Source organism: Eurosta solidaginis, chromosome 5 (genome assembly GCF_040869045.1).
Source record: "Eurosta solidaginis isolate ZX-2024a chromosome 5, ASM4086904v1, whole genome shotgun sequence".
Classification (NCBI taxonomy): domain Eukaryota; kingdom Metazoa; phylum Arthropoda; class Insecta; order Diptera; family Tephritidae; genus Eurosta; species Eurosta solidaginis.
In genome coordinates, this window is record NC_090323.1 from 147,134,656 (window position 1) to 147,152,368 (window position 17,713).

Genomic DNA, 17,713 nt, shown 5'->3' on the forward strand with positions numbered 1-17,713 from the left:
TTTTCGCTAATTGAAAAAAAAATACACATATGAGCAAAATTCAAACCCGTTTTCGAAAAATCTATAAATTTTTAAGTCTGCATAAAAATTTCGAAAATAGCGAAAAATTTAAAAATAAGGTCTCCTTTCGCCGTATGTGGTATGCCGTGAAAACAACTCAAATCTTAAAACATAAATAAAACATTTTTGTGAATTGCACAAACTTTTCACACTCTTGCCTAGTTTTTCAGTGCGAGTTTAAACTCTAGTTAAAGTTGACTAGAGTTTAACCTTGCCACTTTGTTCGATAACATAAAATATCGCTACTCATCTCAGCTTAAGCGGCCAAAGTGGCAGATTTAAACTCTAGTCAACTTTAACTGGAGTTTAAACTCGCACTGAAAAATCCGGCCTTTGTATAATAAAAATCTGAAACACCGTGCAGAAAAAATTTGTCATAAAACAATTTGAATTTTTAGGCTGTTCAAACTTGAACCTTGTGAGTCTAAATTGAATCAGGTTATTAAACTGCAAACACCAAGTTTCCGGAAGTTCTAAATAAAAACATAAAATTTTTAAAATCTTCTCGAATCATTAATTTTTTTTCGAAAAGTTTTCGAAATCGGTATACACGCACAGTTTTCGTTATACGATTCGTCAAAAATTTTTTATTTCTTTTTTTTTCAATTAACGCAAAGACAAAATAAGAGAGAAGATTTGCACATTAATTTTGATGCTTTTTTCTTACTCGCAGGTGTATCTTTTATATTGGAATGGAGCGAAATAGCAAGAAAATGATATTTTTCTGTTAAGAATGAAATTTGTAGTTATAGAAATATAATAAAAATTCTTTAAAAATATTGAGGTTTTTTAAAAAATATTTTTGCGAGAGCTAGAAAGATTTGTAAATTCCACGTGTGGCAAATCATTGGTACTTGGAAACACAAAACCAAGCTTAAGGTTTGCGTACCTTAGGTATAAACATTTGAGAATTGTGTATACAAAAGTGTTTAGTATTGAAGACGGATTACTGCTATACATGGAGCGTGTTGGATTAATAATAAAAATTGTAAGGCTTCGTATAAAAAATTATAAAATTAAGCTCCTGCATAGGTTTGTTATTACTAGTGGTTCAATAAACACGTCATCGAAACGAGAACCTGTCACTTCTTCCTTCAGTTCTGGATAAAAACAAACTATTTTTATTAAACAAAGACTCTGGACCTTATAAAACCTCATTTATAACACTTTTTGATAAGTTGATCATTATAAGGAATACGAGTCAGAAAGTCTACTTCAGCCGGATTTCAGTAATTGTCATGGCTTAGATGCTAAAAGAGATCTCGCTTAAATACCATTCTGAAACTAAGGACGGTTGTTCAGCAGGAAAATCTGTCAAAACTAGGTTTGTTGGCAGTATCATAAATTGCCAGGTTTAACAAATTATCACTGAATTTCGCAGATAACGTTTCTATAGCATTTCAAAATCACAATTTTAAGAGAGCGCAGTGTCACAAACAGCTGATTACGTTATCTGTGTCATTTATTTCACCGGAAAATCAAAAAGCTTCAAAATACTTTAAGAGATCTTAGGCGATGGAGATTAAGCTTAAGCGGCATCCAAGAACCCGGCTGCTGAAGCGTCCCAAAAATTATTTTGCTGTTGCGGATTGTGCCCACATGAACACATCGCTTTCTTATCTTATTATATCGGTTTAACTTTACTTCGGCTTGGGATTGATTTGCTGAAGTTGAAAACCGCTCATAGATCGATCTGCAAAGTTTCAAGTCGGTGAGGTGGCGTTCGAATGTATGTTAGGGTAAGTCTATTTTTTCCTCAAAAAATCCCGAAGGCGAGAAGTTCTCTAAGTACCATTCCGAGCAACTTTCTCAAGCTAATATTAGTCTATAAATTGTTTATCTATAAAACTGCATGCTTGAAATTAAAAAGAAAAAAATTAAGGTGAAATGAATTTGTGATAGGGATCTTCAGTTAGGAAAAATGTTTCCTTGGTACCGGGAAATTCCAAATATTTTACAAATAATTTTTAACATCTATTTTTCGAATGGAAAATTATTGATGTATCGCCGGTTTTCGAATTTTCTGAGATTTTGGATATTTAAAAACTTTGTAAAACACGAAGTATTAAAAAAAGGAAAACTTGTTTATTCCATTTCGCTCCACCCTGATTAAATAAGTATATATATATATATATATGCGCCTAAAAGTATGTAAGCTGTAAGTATAATCCTTATGAAAACTTAAGAAATTCATAAATTCAATTTAGCTAACATGCTAAGTGCAGATATGCGTGTGGTGTGAAAGAGAAAGAGAGAGTGTCTGTGTCAACAGTAGTGAAATGTGAACAAAACTTTAATTGTTGCGTAATTTTAATAACTATTTTTTAATTAATTTTAGAATTAAAAATATGCAACTAAAACATAAATGTGCTTATAAAAAATTATATGTATATATGTATGTGTATAAATATTTGCTTACCTATACATACATACATTTTTACATAAACATACGTTGACATGTACATATATACTTAAATTTGTATATTTACTTACAGGATTTAAATTGTAATAAAACCTTTAAGATAAACAAAACTTAAGCATAATACACATATATATTACATAAATACATACATACATATATATGTAAAACAAAATACATATACACTTTAAGAATTTAAGAATTTAACTATAAATTAAAAAAAAAAAATTATAAAAACACAAAAAAAAATTATAAAAATTTTGAAAATCATAAAATCCCTACAACAACAAAAAGTATGCAAACAATATTGAATTAAACATTTTTAAGATATTAATCAGCAGAAGAAAAAACTAAAAAAATAAGAATTATAAATCAAATACATATAATGATTTATGTATTAATCTTAAATAGTAAATTAAGTGTATCAAAGCAAAAAATATATAATAAAACTCTTATTAATATAAAATGCTTAAAGTATTTAATTCAATTTACATACCTAAGCATGTGTTTATTGTATGTATTTGGCGAAACAAAAATCTAAATATTATTGTATATAAATAAAATAGATGATTTTGCGTGAAAAAATGATGGCATATATAAAGAAATAATTTGAAATTGATACAAAGTACACAAAAATAAAAAAGTATTAAAAAAAAACAACAAACATGCGATTTTTCTTTTTATTGGTTTATTTTTTGTATATACATACATATGTATGTACAAAGTGCCGGAACAGAAAACCGTCGAATATCTCGCCATGTATGCTCGCCTTTGAAATAAAGAGCGTCGTAATGCATAAAATTAAGGGGAAGAGTTAAAAAAATCTAGTCGATCCAGACAAATTTTATGTTATAATAGAACGAACGTCGGAGGATGAAAATTTAAGCAGTTGTCTTCCGTGTTTTTAGTGATAGTGGAAACAAATTTCAATTCTAATAAAAAAAATTTAATTTAGTGCTTGTGTAGAGATATGGTGACTGCAACTTTGTATTTGTTATTTCGTCACTTCTCTGCATATCTAGAGTTCGTTGGAATTATTCGCGCCGACCGCCGTGGCGTAGAGGTAGTGTGATGGTCTAACTAACCAAGAGTTCCCGACTTAAGTTAATTGTTACGTCAACATAAAAATACTGAACGTAGTCGCCCCTTGGATGTGTTTCGGCAAGCCCTTCGAGTGTATTTCTGCCATTAAAAGCATCCCAGCAAAATTCATGTGCCGTAGGAGATCCTGTTTTGGCTCGGTATAAAACATGTAGGTCTGGAATTTTGTAGGAGAAAACTAAAAGGCAGCACATCACAAATTTGAAGAGATCTTGTTCTATTTTATGCTGGTTCTCCCTGGCCCGATTCTAATATGCGTTAATATGCCGTCTCAGGTAGAAGCATCCACTCGTTTTAATTTGGAGTCCACCAATATATTCTCAAGATCACATGTGGCAAATTGTATACAGTTAATAAAATATTTGTAAAATCTCAAGTTTAAATAAAATATAGTGATACGCCAAAATAGTCTTTCGAATTTGGATAAAATTTGATATTACTACTTCTGTTTATGTTTGTGAGCTGCGGTTCCTCCTGTTGTCTTAATCCACCTCGACTACTTGATATCAAAATTCCCTTAAAAATTATTTCACAGAAAAAGCATGACCAGATCACTGTATTTTAAGCAACACATTTTTATGAGCAAGTCATAAATTATAGAATATCTACTTAAACTTCTTTCTTTTAATCTAATTAACAAAAATTGCAATCTTAGTTATCTTTTGTTTTAAAGCTAATACGGTATTGCAGTTTCACTGCAACACCACTTCTGTAAACTTTTAGTTAGTGTTTGGCGTTAACGAAATAGCAGAAATGTCACATATTTATATTAGATACTCCACTTCTGAATTCTATAGAACTGGTTTGCCGGCTCCCATGCTGGAAATAAAAATAATTTTACATTAAAATAAAAAAAAACAAGGCCAAAATATATTTTGTAAATATTACTTAAGAAACTTAATAAAAAAAGGGGAATGATTAAATGCATAGATATGTGGAAGTAAACACCGTAGTTAAATAAATCTTACCTTTCTTCTCGACACTTGTCAAATAATTTTTTACAATCAAATAAAAATCTAAAATTTCAATAATTAAATTAAATAATAAAAAAACAGTAGTGGTTTCAGTAAAAAAATATAAATTTAAAACTGATTTGGTGATTTTATTTTTTTATATTATGATTAATTACGACGTTAAAAAATTTATCATACATATTCTAATATATAAATGTTTGTAGCAAAATAAAACCTAGAAGCATGAAAAAATTAAATTAAAAACAGAAACCAACAAAATGCGAAAATTGTGATTTTTATTCTAAATAAAAATGCACATAGATTTCGAGCTAAATGCCGATTTACAAATTTAATCGTTAAATTACTATCTAGAGGTATCATAAGTAAATAGATTTTAGGATTTAAAAAACTAAATTTTTGTGTACATACTAACAACAAGTTAAATTACATAAATACATTTTTAGTTTTAGCGTGTGCCAGGTTCAGTGTAAAATGTAGTAAAAAAAAGCTGTCAGTCGGTAAAATGATTATGGAAAAATATAAAAAATAAAAAATTAATTTTTCATGGTTTTTAATTATTACCGTTGCAAATCCCATCCCCCCTTTAGTAAAAAGTGACAAAATTACGTTTTTCAATTTACATAATTGTCATTTATTTTTTATCAGCAAAATAAGTTTGTTGAATAAGTTTACATATTTTGAGGCATACATACTGTGGTTTGTAGAAGTGGGCAACAAAACATTTTAAAGAAATCTTTTAGAAAATTACTATTTCATACAAATTCCCAATATTATACGTACTAGATTGTATAAAGCATATCAAATATAGTTAGGCAATTCACAACGTCCCCTATTCGCCGTATATGATATGCTTTAAGCAAATTTTATATTGAAAACAATTCAATTCTTAAAATTTTACATGAATACGACACTCTTGTGAATTGCCCAAGTATATTTCATGAATTATTTTATGAAAACAGCTATTATTTTTTTTGTTATACTATAAATGACTGCATATTAGAGCGTATCATAAAATCTCCCCGTACTGCTTATACTTCTATTTAGCAGGTAATGATGAATTAAATAGTCAACACATGAAAATGGATAATGCGCTCTGTCGCTTAATGTAGAATGACTTCAATTTTCATTGATAATTTTTTTTTTTTATTAAAATGCTAAAAATTCCTCATATGTTGATGAATCTAGACGCTCTTGGTTTCTGTGTGCGCTACATTTGTTTCGTTCCATCGTTAAATTTTTTTCTAATTCCAACGACTCTTTTTCTTTTTTGGTTTTTCACTATCTTCACCACCACTTTTTCGTGCCGGTGGTGCACATATTGGAAGTAATGGTGCTGGTGCTGCAAAAACGCCCGTTTCCGGTACAGTTTGTTCCCAAGTCCGATCGCTGGATGCACGAAATTGTGACATATATTGTGCTTTGTATGCTTCACGCATAGCTGCATAGCGATTGGTTGCTGGTCCTGCAGCTGATATTGACTTGCTTACAGAGGCATATGATGAGGAATCATTTTCTGAATTTGCTTTTGTACTATTACTGCTGCCGCCGCCACTACCACGTTCACGATAACCCAACCCGGTACCACCGACGTTGCAAGCTTTCTTGCCCTTCCCCTGTTTGAAACGTGAGTTTCGAAACCATGAACTTTTTATTGCTAGTTCCATTAGATCTTCTGGGACTTCCTGATCAGCGCCTTCCAAGTTGCGCACCAAATGTCCAGCAAATTCTTTATCTTTATCTGTAACTAATGTATAGGCTGTACCCTTTTCACCAGCTCGTCCCGTTCGACCAATACGATGTGTATGCGTATCAATATCGCGTGCAATATCATAATTAATAACATTGCGTATATGTGTTATGTCAAGACCACGTGCAGCCACATCAGTAGCTACTAATATATCGCATTCTCGTTTCTTGAATTGTGTTATGACTTTATTACGATCTCCTTGATCCAAGTCGCCATGCAAAAGTAAACAATTGTATTCTTTTACCATGAGGTTATTGGCTACAGTTTCGGCATCAGCTTTTTTCGTGACAAACACTAGGACACTGCCTTCTGAGAGGAATTTTACCAAGTGGCAGAGAAGCCAATTCCATTTTTGTAAAGGATTAGGAAAGACATACACATATTGTGTAATATCCTGATTGGCTTCATTCAATTCTCCTTGTACCATCCTCACAGGATCGGTGAGGACATCACGTGCCAAGCGCTCGATACGCTTTTTAAAAGTGGCCGAGAAGAGTAATGTTTGACGGTCTGGACGCACGTGATTGCATATAGAGCGAACCTGTAAGTAGAATTTCTTTTCAATCAAGTGTAAAATATTCAAAATTGGATAAATATGTATATGTGTACAATTTAGGGATGTCCCGCCTATGTCATGCTAATCAATCTACCTGAATGACTCGATCTTTGAATATTCAGGTATTGTGCTTGTTTAGATATTCAAATACATCACCCTGGGTAAAAATCTCGCTGAAGACCTGTTCTCGAAACCGAAAAAGGAGTTCGCTTTGGAACCGTCCATATCAAACCATTTTATTTTACATAAACTGGAAATTGTTAAGGAATTTAGTTGAGGAAAAATATATGGATTAACCGGTTCACCGCGTATTAAAGAGCCAATGTAATCAAACTACTTGATCGTCACGGAAACTCTCGGCGATGACGAAATCCGAGGAGTGTCCTTGTCGGAGCAACAACAACAAGAAATCCGTTCTGAAGCTTTCCTGGAGAAAAAATTAGCATACGACCCACACCACACACTGGGGTCCCGCCAACGACATATTCACCGAGAGCGCGTATAGGACCATATGATCGTTCGAGCGATATAAATCTCTATGACTGCCAGCATCTATCAAGCATTACTGCAGCAGGAAGAGGATTGATTCCACACCAACCAAAGGTCATGGATGATAGTCTTCCACTGGCCTATATCTCGATGGTGTGGGGAAGAGCAAAAGTGGTGCCTCGAATATACTAAAAAAAGAACTACTCCACTGCGGAGACCTCCAGGCCAGTCGCTGTAACATATTTTGCTCTGAAAGCACTGAAGAAAATCATACATCACGAGATCAAATTCTTCTAGCGACCTACATTCAAGCCAGTAAGTCTAGGAGACGCAGGCGAAAGAGACACTGCGGTAAATGATCATATATATGGATAACGGGACTTATAAATACACTGAAGGACGAAGAGCAGTAAGTATTCACATACCTGTGGCTCGAAACCCATATGAAACATACGATCTGCTTCATCCAAAACTAAAAACGTGACTCTTCGCAAGTTTGTAGCCTTCATCTTAACCATATCAATCATACGACCTGGCGTTGCTACCACAATCTCTGCACCCTTCTCAAGCGCTTTACTCTGTTCCCATTTCGAACCACCACCATAACAGCATACAACATTTATATCATATACTCTGCCAAATTTTTTGGCTTCATTATATATTTGTAGTGATAGCTCACGTGTCGGTGCTAAAATCAATCCTATTGGACCATCACCTTCTCGCAGCTCACGTTGATCCATTACATGTACAAGCATTGGCCATATAAATGCTGCTGTTTTACCTGAACCAGTCTTTGCGATGCCGATAATATCACGTCCAGACAATGCTGTTGGCACTGCTTGTGCTTGTATGGGCGTCGGTTGCGTGTATTCGGCACGACGTACAGCCTTCATTAGACTTTCATCGAAGCCGAAATGCGCAAATGATGCAACTGGTTTTGGTGGTTCTGGCCCAGTAACTTTAACACCCAAAGTTTTGCGCAATTCGCGGACCTGTTCATCCGACAGGTTGGCTATCTCTTCATGTGGTGTATAGAAATTTTTTTCAAATGGTTCATAGTCAATTTGCGAATGATATATTGGTGGTAGGGGATCAATATCTTTCTTTTTGGGGGGTGCTATAGGATTACCGTCCTCATCATATTCAATTTCAATATCGGAGCCATCGTCACGTAAGCCAGCATTAGGATTTTCTTCCATATAACGGTAATAACTTTCTTCATCATCTTCATCGTCTATGTCGCCACGCACACCTTTCGCATTTTTGGCAGTTGCACTGAAACTGGTACTCACTTCTTTGGCAGGTGAATATACAGCACGTTCTTTACGTACTTTTTCTTTCTGTACTTGCTGTTCAATTCCTGCCATGAACTGATCCAAGGGATCTTCATCAGAATCGCTCTCTGTGTTATTACTTTTTACATACCCAGGTGAGCCAGGTGCCGGAATATATGCTCGCTCGGGTGGTGTTTGATCTTCGTCATCCTCAAAATAATCATCTTCGGTGTGTGCTTTACGTTTACCAATCAGATTTGATGATGCAGTAAATTGACTTATCGATTCCATAGATGTGTATCCATATTTGGTAGCACCTAGCGTTGCAGCAATATTTCGAGCCCCTAGTAAACCACGTCCACCACGAACACTCAGCGATGAAGGTGGAGGTACGGCATTCATTGAAGTACCAGTGGTACGATTAGGATTTACTTTATAGGGAAAGCCTCCTCCACCAATGCCTTTGTAATTACTCATTGTAAAGTAATCAAAGTCCTTTTTATTCACTAGGCACCAGAAAACTTATTGAAAATAGCCTTTTCACATAAAGTTGCACTACACTCAAATCGAACAAAAAGCAATAATTGACAACTAGAGCTAGTACACTATCGATGTCTTTTAATGTGATGAATTCGAAGATTTCTCGATTATTATTATCGGTTCCTTTCAATGAACTACCAACCAAATTTACGTAAATATTACAGTTGCTGCGTTCCAATCATGGTTCAATTATATGGTTGGCTCCATTGTTTACTATATAGTTTGGCGGCTTAAATAGAGCTTATGTTGCGAATAGAGTGGAAGGCAGTGGACTAGGCAGTCGAATGTCATATAATGAAGGAATTGATGGTCGGAGTTTTTTCAAAATTTGCCCGAAATCCTGAATCACAAAACGGATGTAGTTAAGTACGAAAATGAAAAAATGTAGTTAGGTTTTGCTCCTTTTTTAGCAGGAGATTTTCATTTTAAAAATGTAATGTACAAACCAATATTCATTCTATTACTTTTTTAGCCGGAGATTTTCATTTTAAAAATGTAATATATAAAACAATGTTCCTTCTATTACTCATTTTATATATGGAGCTTCACATGCACTTTATAAAAACGCGCTTTTTATTTTTACGAACTTATTCCTCAATGAAAATAAATGAAACACGTATTAATGTAAGCATTAATCATGTTTCTTACTTCTTAAATGTTCTTCTTAAATATTATAAATGTGTTAAAAGTAGCAGGACTAAAATAATATTGACAAATCTGATATGTCAAACTAATTTTATATAATAAAAATTATTTCATAAATTTCATGCATTTTATACATATGCATTATATCTTAAATTTTCTCTAACTATTCGTTTTGTGCTGACAAAATTTTGATTATGCATAACTTTCTTTGGCTATATAAGCTAACAATTCCAGGGGCCCTTTTCACCATCTTCGGTGAATGCTAACAAACACCTTATTTGAAAGAAATCGTCAAATAAAGGTTACTTTAAAATAACGGACGTTAAAAGTTCCCCTGTCACATGAGGAAAAATGAAATACAACTATTTTTATAACATGAAGATAGATAGAAAATTTATTGGGGATTGCACTGCGACCGTTGATTTATTGTGCCCTCATCAGATTGCGTCGCGTTCCAGGAGGATATGTTCCACCGTCTCTCCTGATCGATCAAGAAATCGACATGAATACAAAATTATGTTTTTTATTTAGTTGAACGGCGATAGAAAATCGGTTTTTTTTCCTAAAATGTAAGAAACTTCAAGAAGAACGTAAGTTTTTAATTATTTGTGCGTTGCTTTGACGTTGGCGTTGCGTTGCTTATGGATTGAAGTAATTAAAGCACGTGTGTTCAAAGTCAGATGTAGACGCAACGCAAGTACCAAACCGACGCAAAAGTCACCTTAAGCGTATTTGCTTTAGGTGTTATTTATCAATATTAATTAAAAATGTTAGATCTTCTAAAAATTTGAGCTTAGGCAAGGTACACAAGAGGCGTAGCTTCGTAGACGCCTGCAAAATATGGCATGCAGCTAAGATCTCTCTACACCTCAAGATTGCTTATGCTGTGCCTAATACGCGTTTATGAAGGTACGCCTCGTGTCCATCTTCTCTTAGATTATATTTCAAAGAGATTTTTTTTAGCTTTAAACATTGTTCATAATATTCATGTACATGACTACTACTATGGCAGTCCCTTGCATACTACTATTTCATTATTTAAAAAAAAAATTTAGTTGGGAAAAATGGAACCTTATCACGTGCATTCTCAAACACGATTGCCACACCATGTTGTCATTAGGGACCAAAATTTATCGAAAAAAGGACCAGACCTCAAAAAAAAAAATAACCAAATTTTAGTTTTATTTTATTGTTATACAAACAATTTTTTTTTAGTTTTATTTTATTGGTATACAAACAATTCGGCAAGTTACTAGAGTATCGTATTTGTTGTTAAAAGCGAAAATTGTAGGATGTTTCAGGGGTGTCCTATATAAAATTTTAATAAATGAGACACTTGGCTTTAGTTCAAACTGCACAAACAAAAATAAAGTGTACCTTTAGGTATCACATTTTCAAATTTTTAGGATAAGACTATGTCTTTCACCAATCTAACTTTGTGAACCTAGTTTTGCTTGATTGCAGTGAAATAAAATGTATAGCGCAGTTAGGTTTTAGTGAGGAACGGTTAAAAAATTTGCGTTGTGGCAAACTCAATAAATCGTAAATGAAACTAAGCAATTGTGTTAATGCTATTTTTATAGATGCTTTCATTTTCACTCACAGTTTAAATTTCATACCAGAGCCTAGATTCAATAAGTGTGAGTTTTGAACTCAGACTAAAAATGAAACATCTTAAAAGTTTCAACTGTATAATTGAATACCGATCGAAATATCTAAACACTAAAACAAGTCTTTTTCTATTAAGTGCGTTGTTTCGTCAAAAATTAATGACAAAGTGTTTGTCCGAACATTCAACAATTCATTTTTAATACCTCGCCTAAATTATCTCCCAAGTGAAATGTCATTGTTCTGCTACATTTTATTGATAGAGCAATTTTCGTGGTAAGAATTCCATTGGAGTAAATTGAAAATTATATGTGGGTAATAGATTTGCTCCAGCAATGTTTTGAATTTTTGTTTCAGTGAAAAAGAAACAAAAGTACCAAAACCGTGCCGAAAAAGATCTAAAATTGAGAAAAAGGGGCCATCGGACCATATAGGGGGGAAGGGAATGGACTGAAGTGGCCCCGTGTTCTCAAATGCAAGCTTCCACATCAAATACATATACATATGAGTACTTCGACATTACGAAATACATTGTCGCGTTGAGGCTAAGTATTTTTGCATAAAAGCTTTTTGACCACCACAATACCACAGATTAAGTATAAAATTTCACAAAATTTATACATTTTTTCGAAAAATCACACAGAATATCCGCAGTCATTGTTTACGAATTTAGACACAATGAGAATGGCAAATACGAACGTGTATGAAATGTAATGTCAATACGTATATGCACATGGTTGTATTTATATGCACGAAAATGCTTTAAAATTGCTTGAAATTGTTAAAATAAAGTTCAAAAATAAATGATAAAAAATTTAATATAAAAAAAAGATTCTTTTATTAACAACAAAAACGCCTTATATATTCTATATATATATCAATTGGTTAGGATTATCTCACTTTAAAATTTAAAGCTAAATAATCTAAAGTTTTTTTTTGAAATTGAGTCGAGAACTGTGCGTGTGAATGTGCGAATTTCGCCGATCAGCTGTTAGTTGTGCTACTTTGTAAAATTTACAATGGTTGGCTCATCTGTAAAGCAACAAAATATGATTGCTCAAATTGTAAAAATATGTGTATTGGTGTTGGTGAGAATGGTATGGAATGGAAACATAAAACTTATCAGTTTTTGTATGTGTAAGAAAATGTTGCCAATGTGTTGGTTTCATTTTGAGTTTGGCATCTTCTTTTGACAATCCCTTCGACCATGCAATGACATAAATAAAATCAGCTGATGAGATGAGCCAACCTGTACATAATTGAACCATGATTCCCAATAACGGCAACCACCATGGCGTAACTATACAAGGTGACAGCTGACCAGTAGGTTCATACGAATTGACACATTAACTTTCAGCGCAGTATGATTTTGACATTAGTCCATCGGTTCACAAAACCGAAATATATCGAACTTTTAATGATGGCTGCAGGATTGTCACCGCGACTACCACCTTGTATGGTTCTACCATGGCAACCACAGTTAAATCATGTGATTTAACGGCGCCGTTCCACTGCGCAGTCGCAATAATGGAACAAAAGTTTTTCCACAATGCCATGGCGCGGTCGGCCATTTTGGGCAGAAGGAGAGAACTTAGATGGCAAGCGTTGGGATCAGTTGGGTTTTGCCAGGGAATTGAGATGATAGCAACGCCGTGAACCTTACAACTTTGCGAAAAGCATTACCTATAAACTATGGGCTCTTAGGTGCGCATATTGGAATTAGAGCATAAAGTAACTGAAAGCGAAAAATCCAAACGAGATTTTCGGTAAATTTTTTTGAAGTGAATACGTGGTGTGCTTGGGCTACGGTTGCGGGCGTAATTTGTTGGTCGGCCGTGTGAGTGCTGGTGAATGTTAGCAGGATTTCAAGAACGCGTTAATTTTTATCCAAAAAGCCCCTATGAGAATAGTGTGAGGTAAAGAAATACCCTCTGTAAAAGGGGAAGTTTAATATTAAGACGACAACCACTGACCGCACAACAACATATAGGCCGTTGTAACCAACCACCACCACCAACAACAACAGAAAGGCCGCTTCATATAGGCCGCTGTAACCAACCACCACCAACAACAACAGAAAGGCCGCTTCATATAGGCCGCTGTAACCAACCACCAACAACAACAGAAAGGCCGCTTCATATAGGCCTCTGTAACCAACCACCACCACCAACAACAACCGAAAGGCCGCTTCATATAGGCCCACCGAAATAAACCGGACGCAACAACCGCCGGCCACGATAATAACTGCAAAGGCCGCTTCATATAGGCCCACCGAATTAAACTGACCTTGCACCAGCAATAACGACAACAACAGGGCGTAACAATTTAACCGGCCTTGCACCAGCAATAACAACAACCACAGCCTCGTTCTGGCTAAGTAGGTATTAGCCTACCGGGTGAGTCGTGCCTAGGTAGTTAGTGGTTTAACCAGTAGAAATCTGGCATAATCAAATATATTTTTTTCCCGATTTGACTTAACCAAAATAGAAGCTAGAGTTATGCAACCAACAAAAAAATTGTGTTAGAGTATATAAGCAATTGATTGCATTTGCTTAGATTTTTTTATACATAATGCTAATAAAAGCACTAGTTGGCTAGCACTTTATTATTAATAAAGAAGTTGTTTTTGGTACGCTTGGTAACTTTAGTTTAGAACTTTTATTTTATAATTTAGTATTCGTTATCAAAATGTTTAACGAATTTGATAAAAGAACTAAATTAAATTTATCTGTTTGCAAATCATAATTAAAAATTCTGTTTTGCGTATAATTCTATAAAAATATTATATTGATTTAAAACATCTAGTATTTAAACAAGCTCAGCCGTGTTTTGAATTTAATGTACTATTTATGAAATATACATACATATTTATGTAGATTGAGTTAGTAGCGTTAGGATCTTCCAAAAATTAAAGCAATAGAAGATAAATAAATAAATACCAATACACTAAAAATACAATACAAAGTATCACAAATGGATCTACGCTATACAAAGATTGGTGTTATATACCGAAATAAGTAGTTAATTGTCATTTGCCCTTTTTAAGTGGAAATGGTGATATCCGATACGTCGCTGCAAATAGAATTTGCTCAAGCTTTTCGGGGATCGGTGATAACTTTCCGCTTTTCTGTCGAACATTTTCCGCAAGGCCTGTGATTGACTGAGGTTTATTGACCTAAGCCCCGTCTTCAAGTAGATAAAAAAAAAAAAGAAAAGAGGTTTATGATGTTTGCATATCTCCGGTAGGATTGTTACTTTTCCGCTACATTATATAAAAAAAAAGGAAAAAAGGGGTGTTGAATTCGTTTGTGGTATTTTGATATGTATAATAATATGTAATTTATAAGCTGGTTTAGAATATTTGGATATATAAAAGTTAACACACTTTGTAGATAAGTACATAAATGCTTATGCAAAATAAGATAAATATTTAGGTCTACATGCAAACATGATGTACGTAATTAGATGCGTTACCGTAATTAATGCGAACTTCATTTAAATTTTAAAAAAAAAAAAGGGGGTGTTCCTTACTCGCTACATAGGTACATCCATGCATGGGCGTATACGTTTTGAATATACTTAGTCGGTAAGAAACATTTCATCGGAAGTTGTCAACCCCTGTAGTGACGGCTAATACGTATTGAAGTTTGCACTATCGGGCAATGAGTAATCAATCAATTTGATCAATGTTAAAATTTCCGATTATTGAAGCAAAAATCCATAAAATGAAATTTGAATGGTGCGTTATATCTAAGTACCATAACCAATGGGCAGTTAACGTTAATTACCCCGTAGAACTTATAAATGTTACATGGAATAGGGCTCAATGTTTTGTAATTGAGAGAAAACCAAAACAAGATTCAGTCGAAAATTAAAGGGCCAACGTAGGTCCCTATCTATATATATATATTACAATAATTATTAATTCAGTTTTTTTGTTATATAATGAATCATCAATAAATTTGTAATTGAAATGGGAATGCTGGCATTCAATTTTATTTAGAAGGCACGTAGGGCATACAGGTAAGGGGCCACCAAAATTTTAGGTGCGTCGGTGGCCATGGATTTTGAGGGTGGGTATAAGCACCGGGCGTCGCAACACCACCCGCGGCGCCCCTCTATATATTCGGCCCTTTTTGTTTTTCACCTTTTTATTTTTACTTTTCAGCTTTTTTTATTTCAGCAGTCAGTAACCGGTCGTTTCCGGTTCGGTTAGTTTTTTTTTGCGTTTAGTTTATTTTGAGTTCTTTTTTTTGAATTTAAATTTTTGAATTTTTAAATCTTTGAATATCAACGGTCTGTCCGTGAGATCCGGTTCGGCCGGATGTTGTTTTATTTTGAATTTATAAGCGTTTTGAATCGGCCTCTGCGCTTCTGTCAGTTTGTTTTGAATTTGACAGCTGCTCGTTTTGATAGGCATGATATGACCTTTTTTCTGTTTATGGCGCAGGAACAGTAAGGTTGGCAAGGACCAACCCCAGCCGACAATGAAGAGCCACTGTGCACCACAACATCATGCCGACCGCCTTCCTTACTGCTTCCCTTGTAAATGCGTTATCCATAACAACTGACACAAAAATATAATTCGCGAAGAATACCAAATCTTGAAAAAGCACATGGCAACAAGCCATATATTTAACAATTACAAGGAAAACATTTGTGCTACGGGTTTTTACGTTGTGACATGTGTTAGCTGCTTAGGCACGCAAACCCAAAAAAAAAAAACAATAAACGTCTATAGATGTAAAAAAACACAGCTAATAATGGCAACTAAAATTAGAAAATCACTGCACCTAGAAAATGACAATAGCTGCATTCACAGCGATCGCAGCATCACTGTTCTGCTGAACACATGATAGACTACTTTATCATCTCGATAATAAAAACGTCAATTCGGTTGGTGTGCAGGAAGGAGTTCTTTTTGTTTACAGGAAAAAGTAAAATATGGTAGAAAGTGCAGCAGAAGACTATGCAAAAATTTTGCAAAGCATAAATTTGGATCGTGAGGTAAACAACAACAAAACATGCGATTTGCTTTTAAATAAAAACTAAATAAATTTTCTTTTATAGATTAATCCAATTTGTATAAATATAGAGGATATGCTAGCGCGTTTGGACGAATTTGAGACGTTGCTTTCAAATGTAAGTAAACTGAGTATTTACATACATAAAAAAGAAAACTTTCTAAACAATAAAATATTATGTAGGTGCGTGCTGAAAATAACAGCATATTATTGAATCACATTGGTGGTATACTTACATTTGCTAATCACTTCCAAGATTTGCGTGAACGCATTGATAAGCTGGAACGATTCGTGGACATGGTGAATACGAATGTAAATGAAGTGGAGAAATCCATTAATATCGCCGAACTGGAACTCAACGTCCCCGATTATAGTTTAAAAGGTTTCCTTATTAAACCACTACTTGCCAAGGCCAAGGCGTCAACACTACCTGCGCATTCAATGGACCAACTGCAACAAACTAATTTAAAAGATGGTGTATTTCAGCCGGTACCAGTATTTAAAACAAGCTTACACTTTGCTGACAGCAGTCAAATAAGTTTAAGTGAAGAAGCGAAGGAAGAAAACCAAAGTTAGTATTAGACATAGGTTGCCTTTTTTTGGCCGCATCAAATGCTTGTTATGACTTCTTAGCTAGTGTTGTGGAATGAGGTTTCATATTTTAAGTAGAATCAAATGTTTAATTTGAAAAAGGAAATTATGAATAAGAGTAATTTTTAGCAAATTATACTTGCAGGTATATCCAAAATCGATCAAAAATAGGTGTAAGATATACAAATATGGGTTATTGAAGCAAAAGGTTGTATGCAATTTATTACAAAATATTTAGTCATTATGCGTTTACAGTAAACTTTACAAAGAAACTACGATTGGCTTCTAAAGCAGGTTATAAAATATATTTTGTTCCATGTTAAAATATAAATGTTTTTTAGTTAGTACAAACGCAGCTGGTTCACCAAACCGAAACTATTTCCTTCAAAATTGTACCAAAAGTACTGTCTCCGTACAAGCCCGCGACGAATAGAGATTGGGGAAAGACTTAATAGTGTCATCGGTATCTACTATCATCATGACCAACTGCACCTCTTTCTCGCAGGATTCGAAATATCTCCAGCCAGAATACAGCATGGCCGGATGTAAGACAAAACCTTCGTGGAGGTCTCGTGGGTTGTCAAAAGCCACTTAAATACTACACGAATCTTGGAAGAGGACTTTAATCAAAAGAGCTGCATGAGCTCTGGGTCGAAAAATCGTTAGCGACGCAGTCGGGCCTGTA

General features: G+C 34.2%; 2 protein-coding genes across 2 annotated transcripts; one reads left to right on the top strand and one right to left on the bottom strand.

Moving 5' to 3' along the window:
• Positions 1-5,156: 5,156 nt before the first annotated feature.
• Positions 5,157-9,228, bottom strand: LOC137253712 (ATP-dependent RNA helicase DDX42). The gene is made up of 2 exons (XM_067791108.1): positions 7,772-9,228; positions 5,157-6,842 (listed from the first exon to the last, which is right to left on the bottom strand). Exons 1-2 carry the CDS (start codon positions 9,095-9,097, stop codon positions 5,796-5,798), a joined length of 2,373 nt encoding a protein of 790 aa, XP_067647209.1. The 5' UTR covers positions 9,098-9,228; the 3' UTR covers positions 5,157-5,795.
• A 7,057-nt stretch (positions 9,229-16,285) lies between these two features.
• Blos4 (biogenesis of lysosome-related organelles complex 1 subunit 4) lies at positions 16,286-17,359 on the top strand. The gene is made up of 3 exons (XM_067787151.1): positions 16,286-16,420; positions 16,484-16,555; positions 16,621-17,359. Exons 1-3 carry the CDS (start codon positions 16,358-16,360, stop codon positions 17,011-17,013), a joined length of 528 nt encoding a protein of 175 aa, XP_067643252.1. The 5' UTR covers positions 16,286-16,357; the 3' UTR covers positions 17,014-17,359.
• The last annotated feature ends 354 nt before the right edge of the window (positions 17,360-17,713 follow it).

Excerpts from the sequence above, each read along its gene's own strand:
- LOC137253712 (XM_067791108.1), bottom strand. The coding sequence starts at position 9,097 with ATGAGTAATTACAAAGGCATTGGTGGAGGAGGCTTTCCCTATAAAGTA. Across the intron at positions 6,843-7,771 it reads ATATGGGTTTCGAGCCACAG|GTTCGCTCTATATGCAATCA; the intron begins GTATGTGAATAC and ends TTCTACTTACAG.
- Blos4 (XM_067787151.1), top strand. The coding sequence starts at position 16,358 with ATGGTAGAAAGTGCAGCAGAAGACTATGCAAAAATTTTGCAAAGCATA. Across the intron at positions 16,421-16,483 it reads GCATAAATTTGGATCGTGAG|ATTAATCCAATTTGTATAAA; the intron begins GTAAACAACAAC and ends TTTCTTTTATAG. Across the intron at positions 16,556-16,620 it reads TTGAGACGTTGCTTTCAAAT|GTGCGTGCTGAAAATAACAG; the intron begins GTAAGTAAACTG and ends AATATTATGTAG.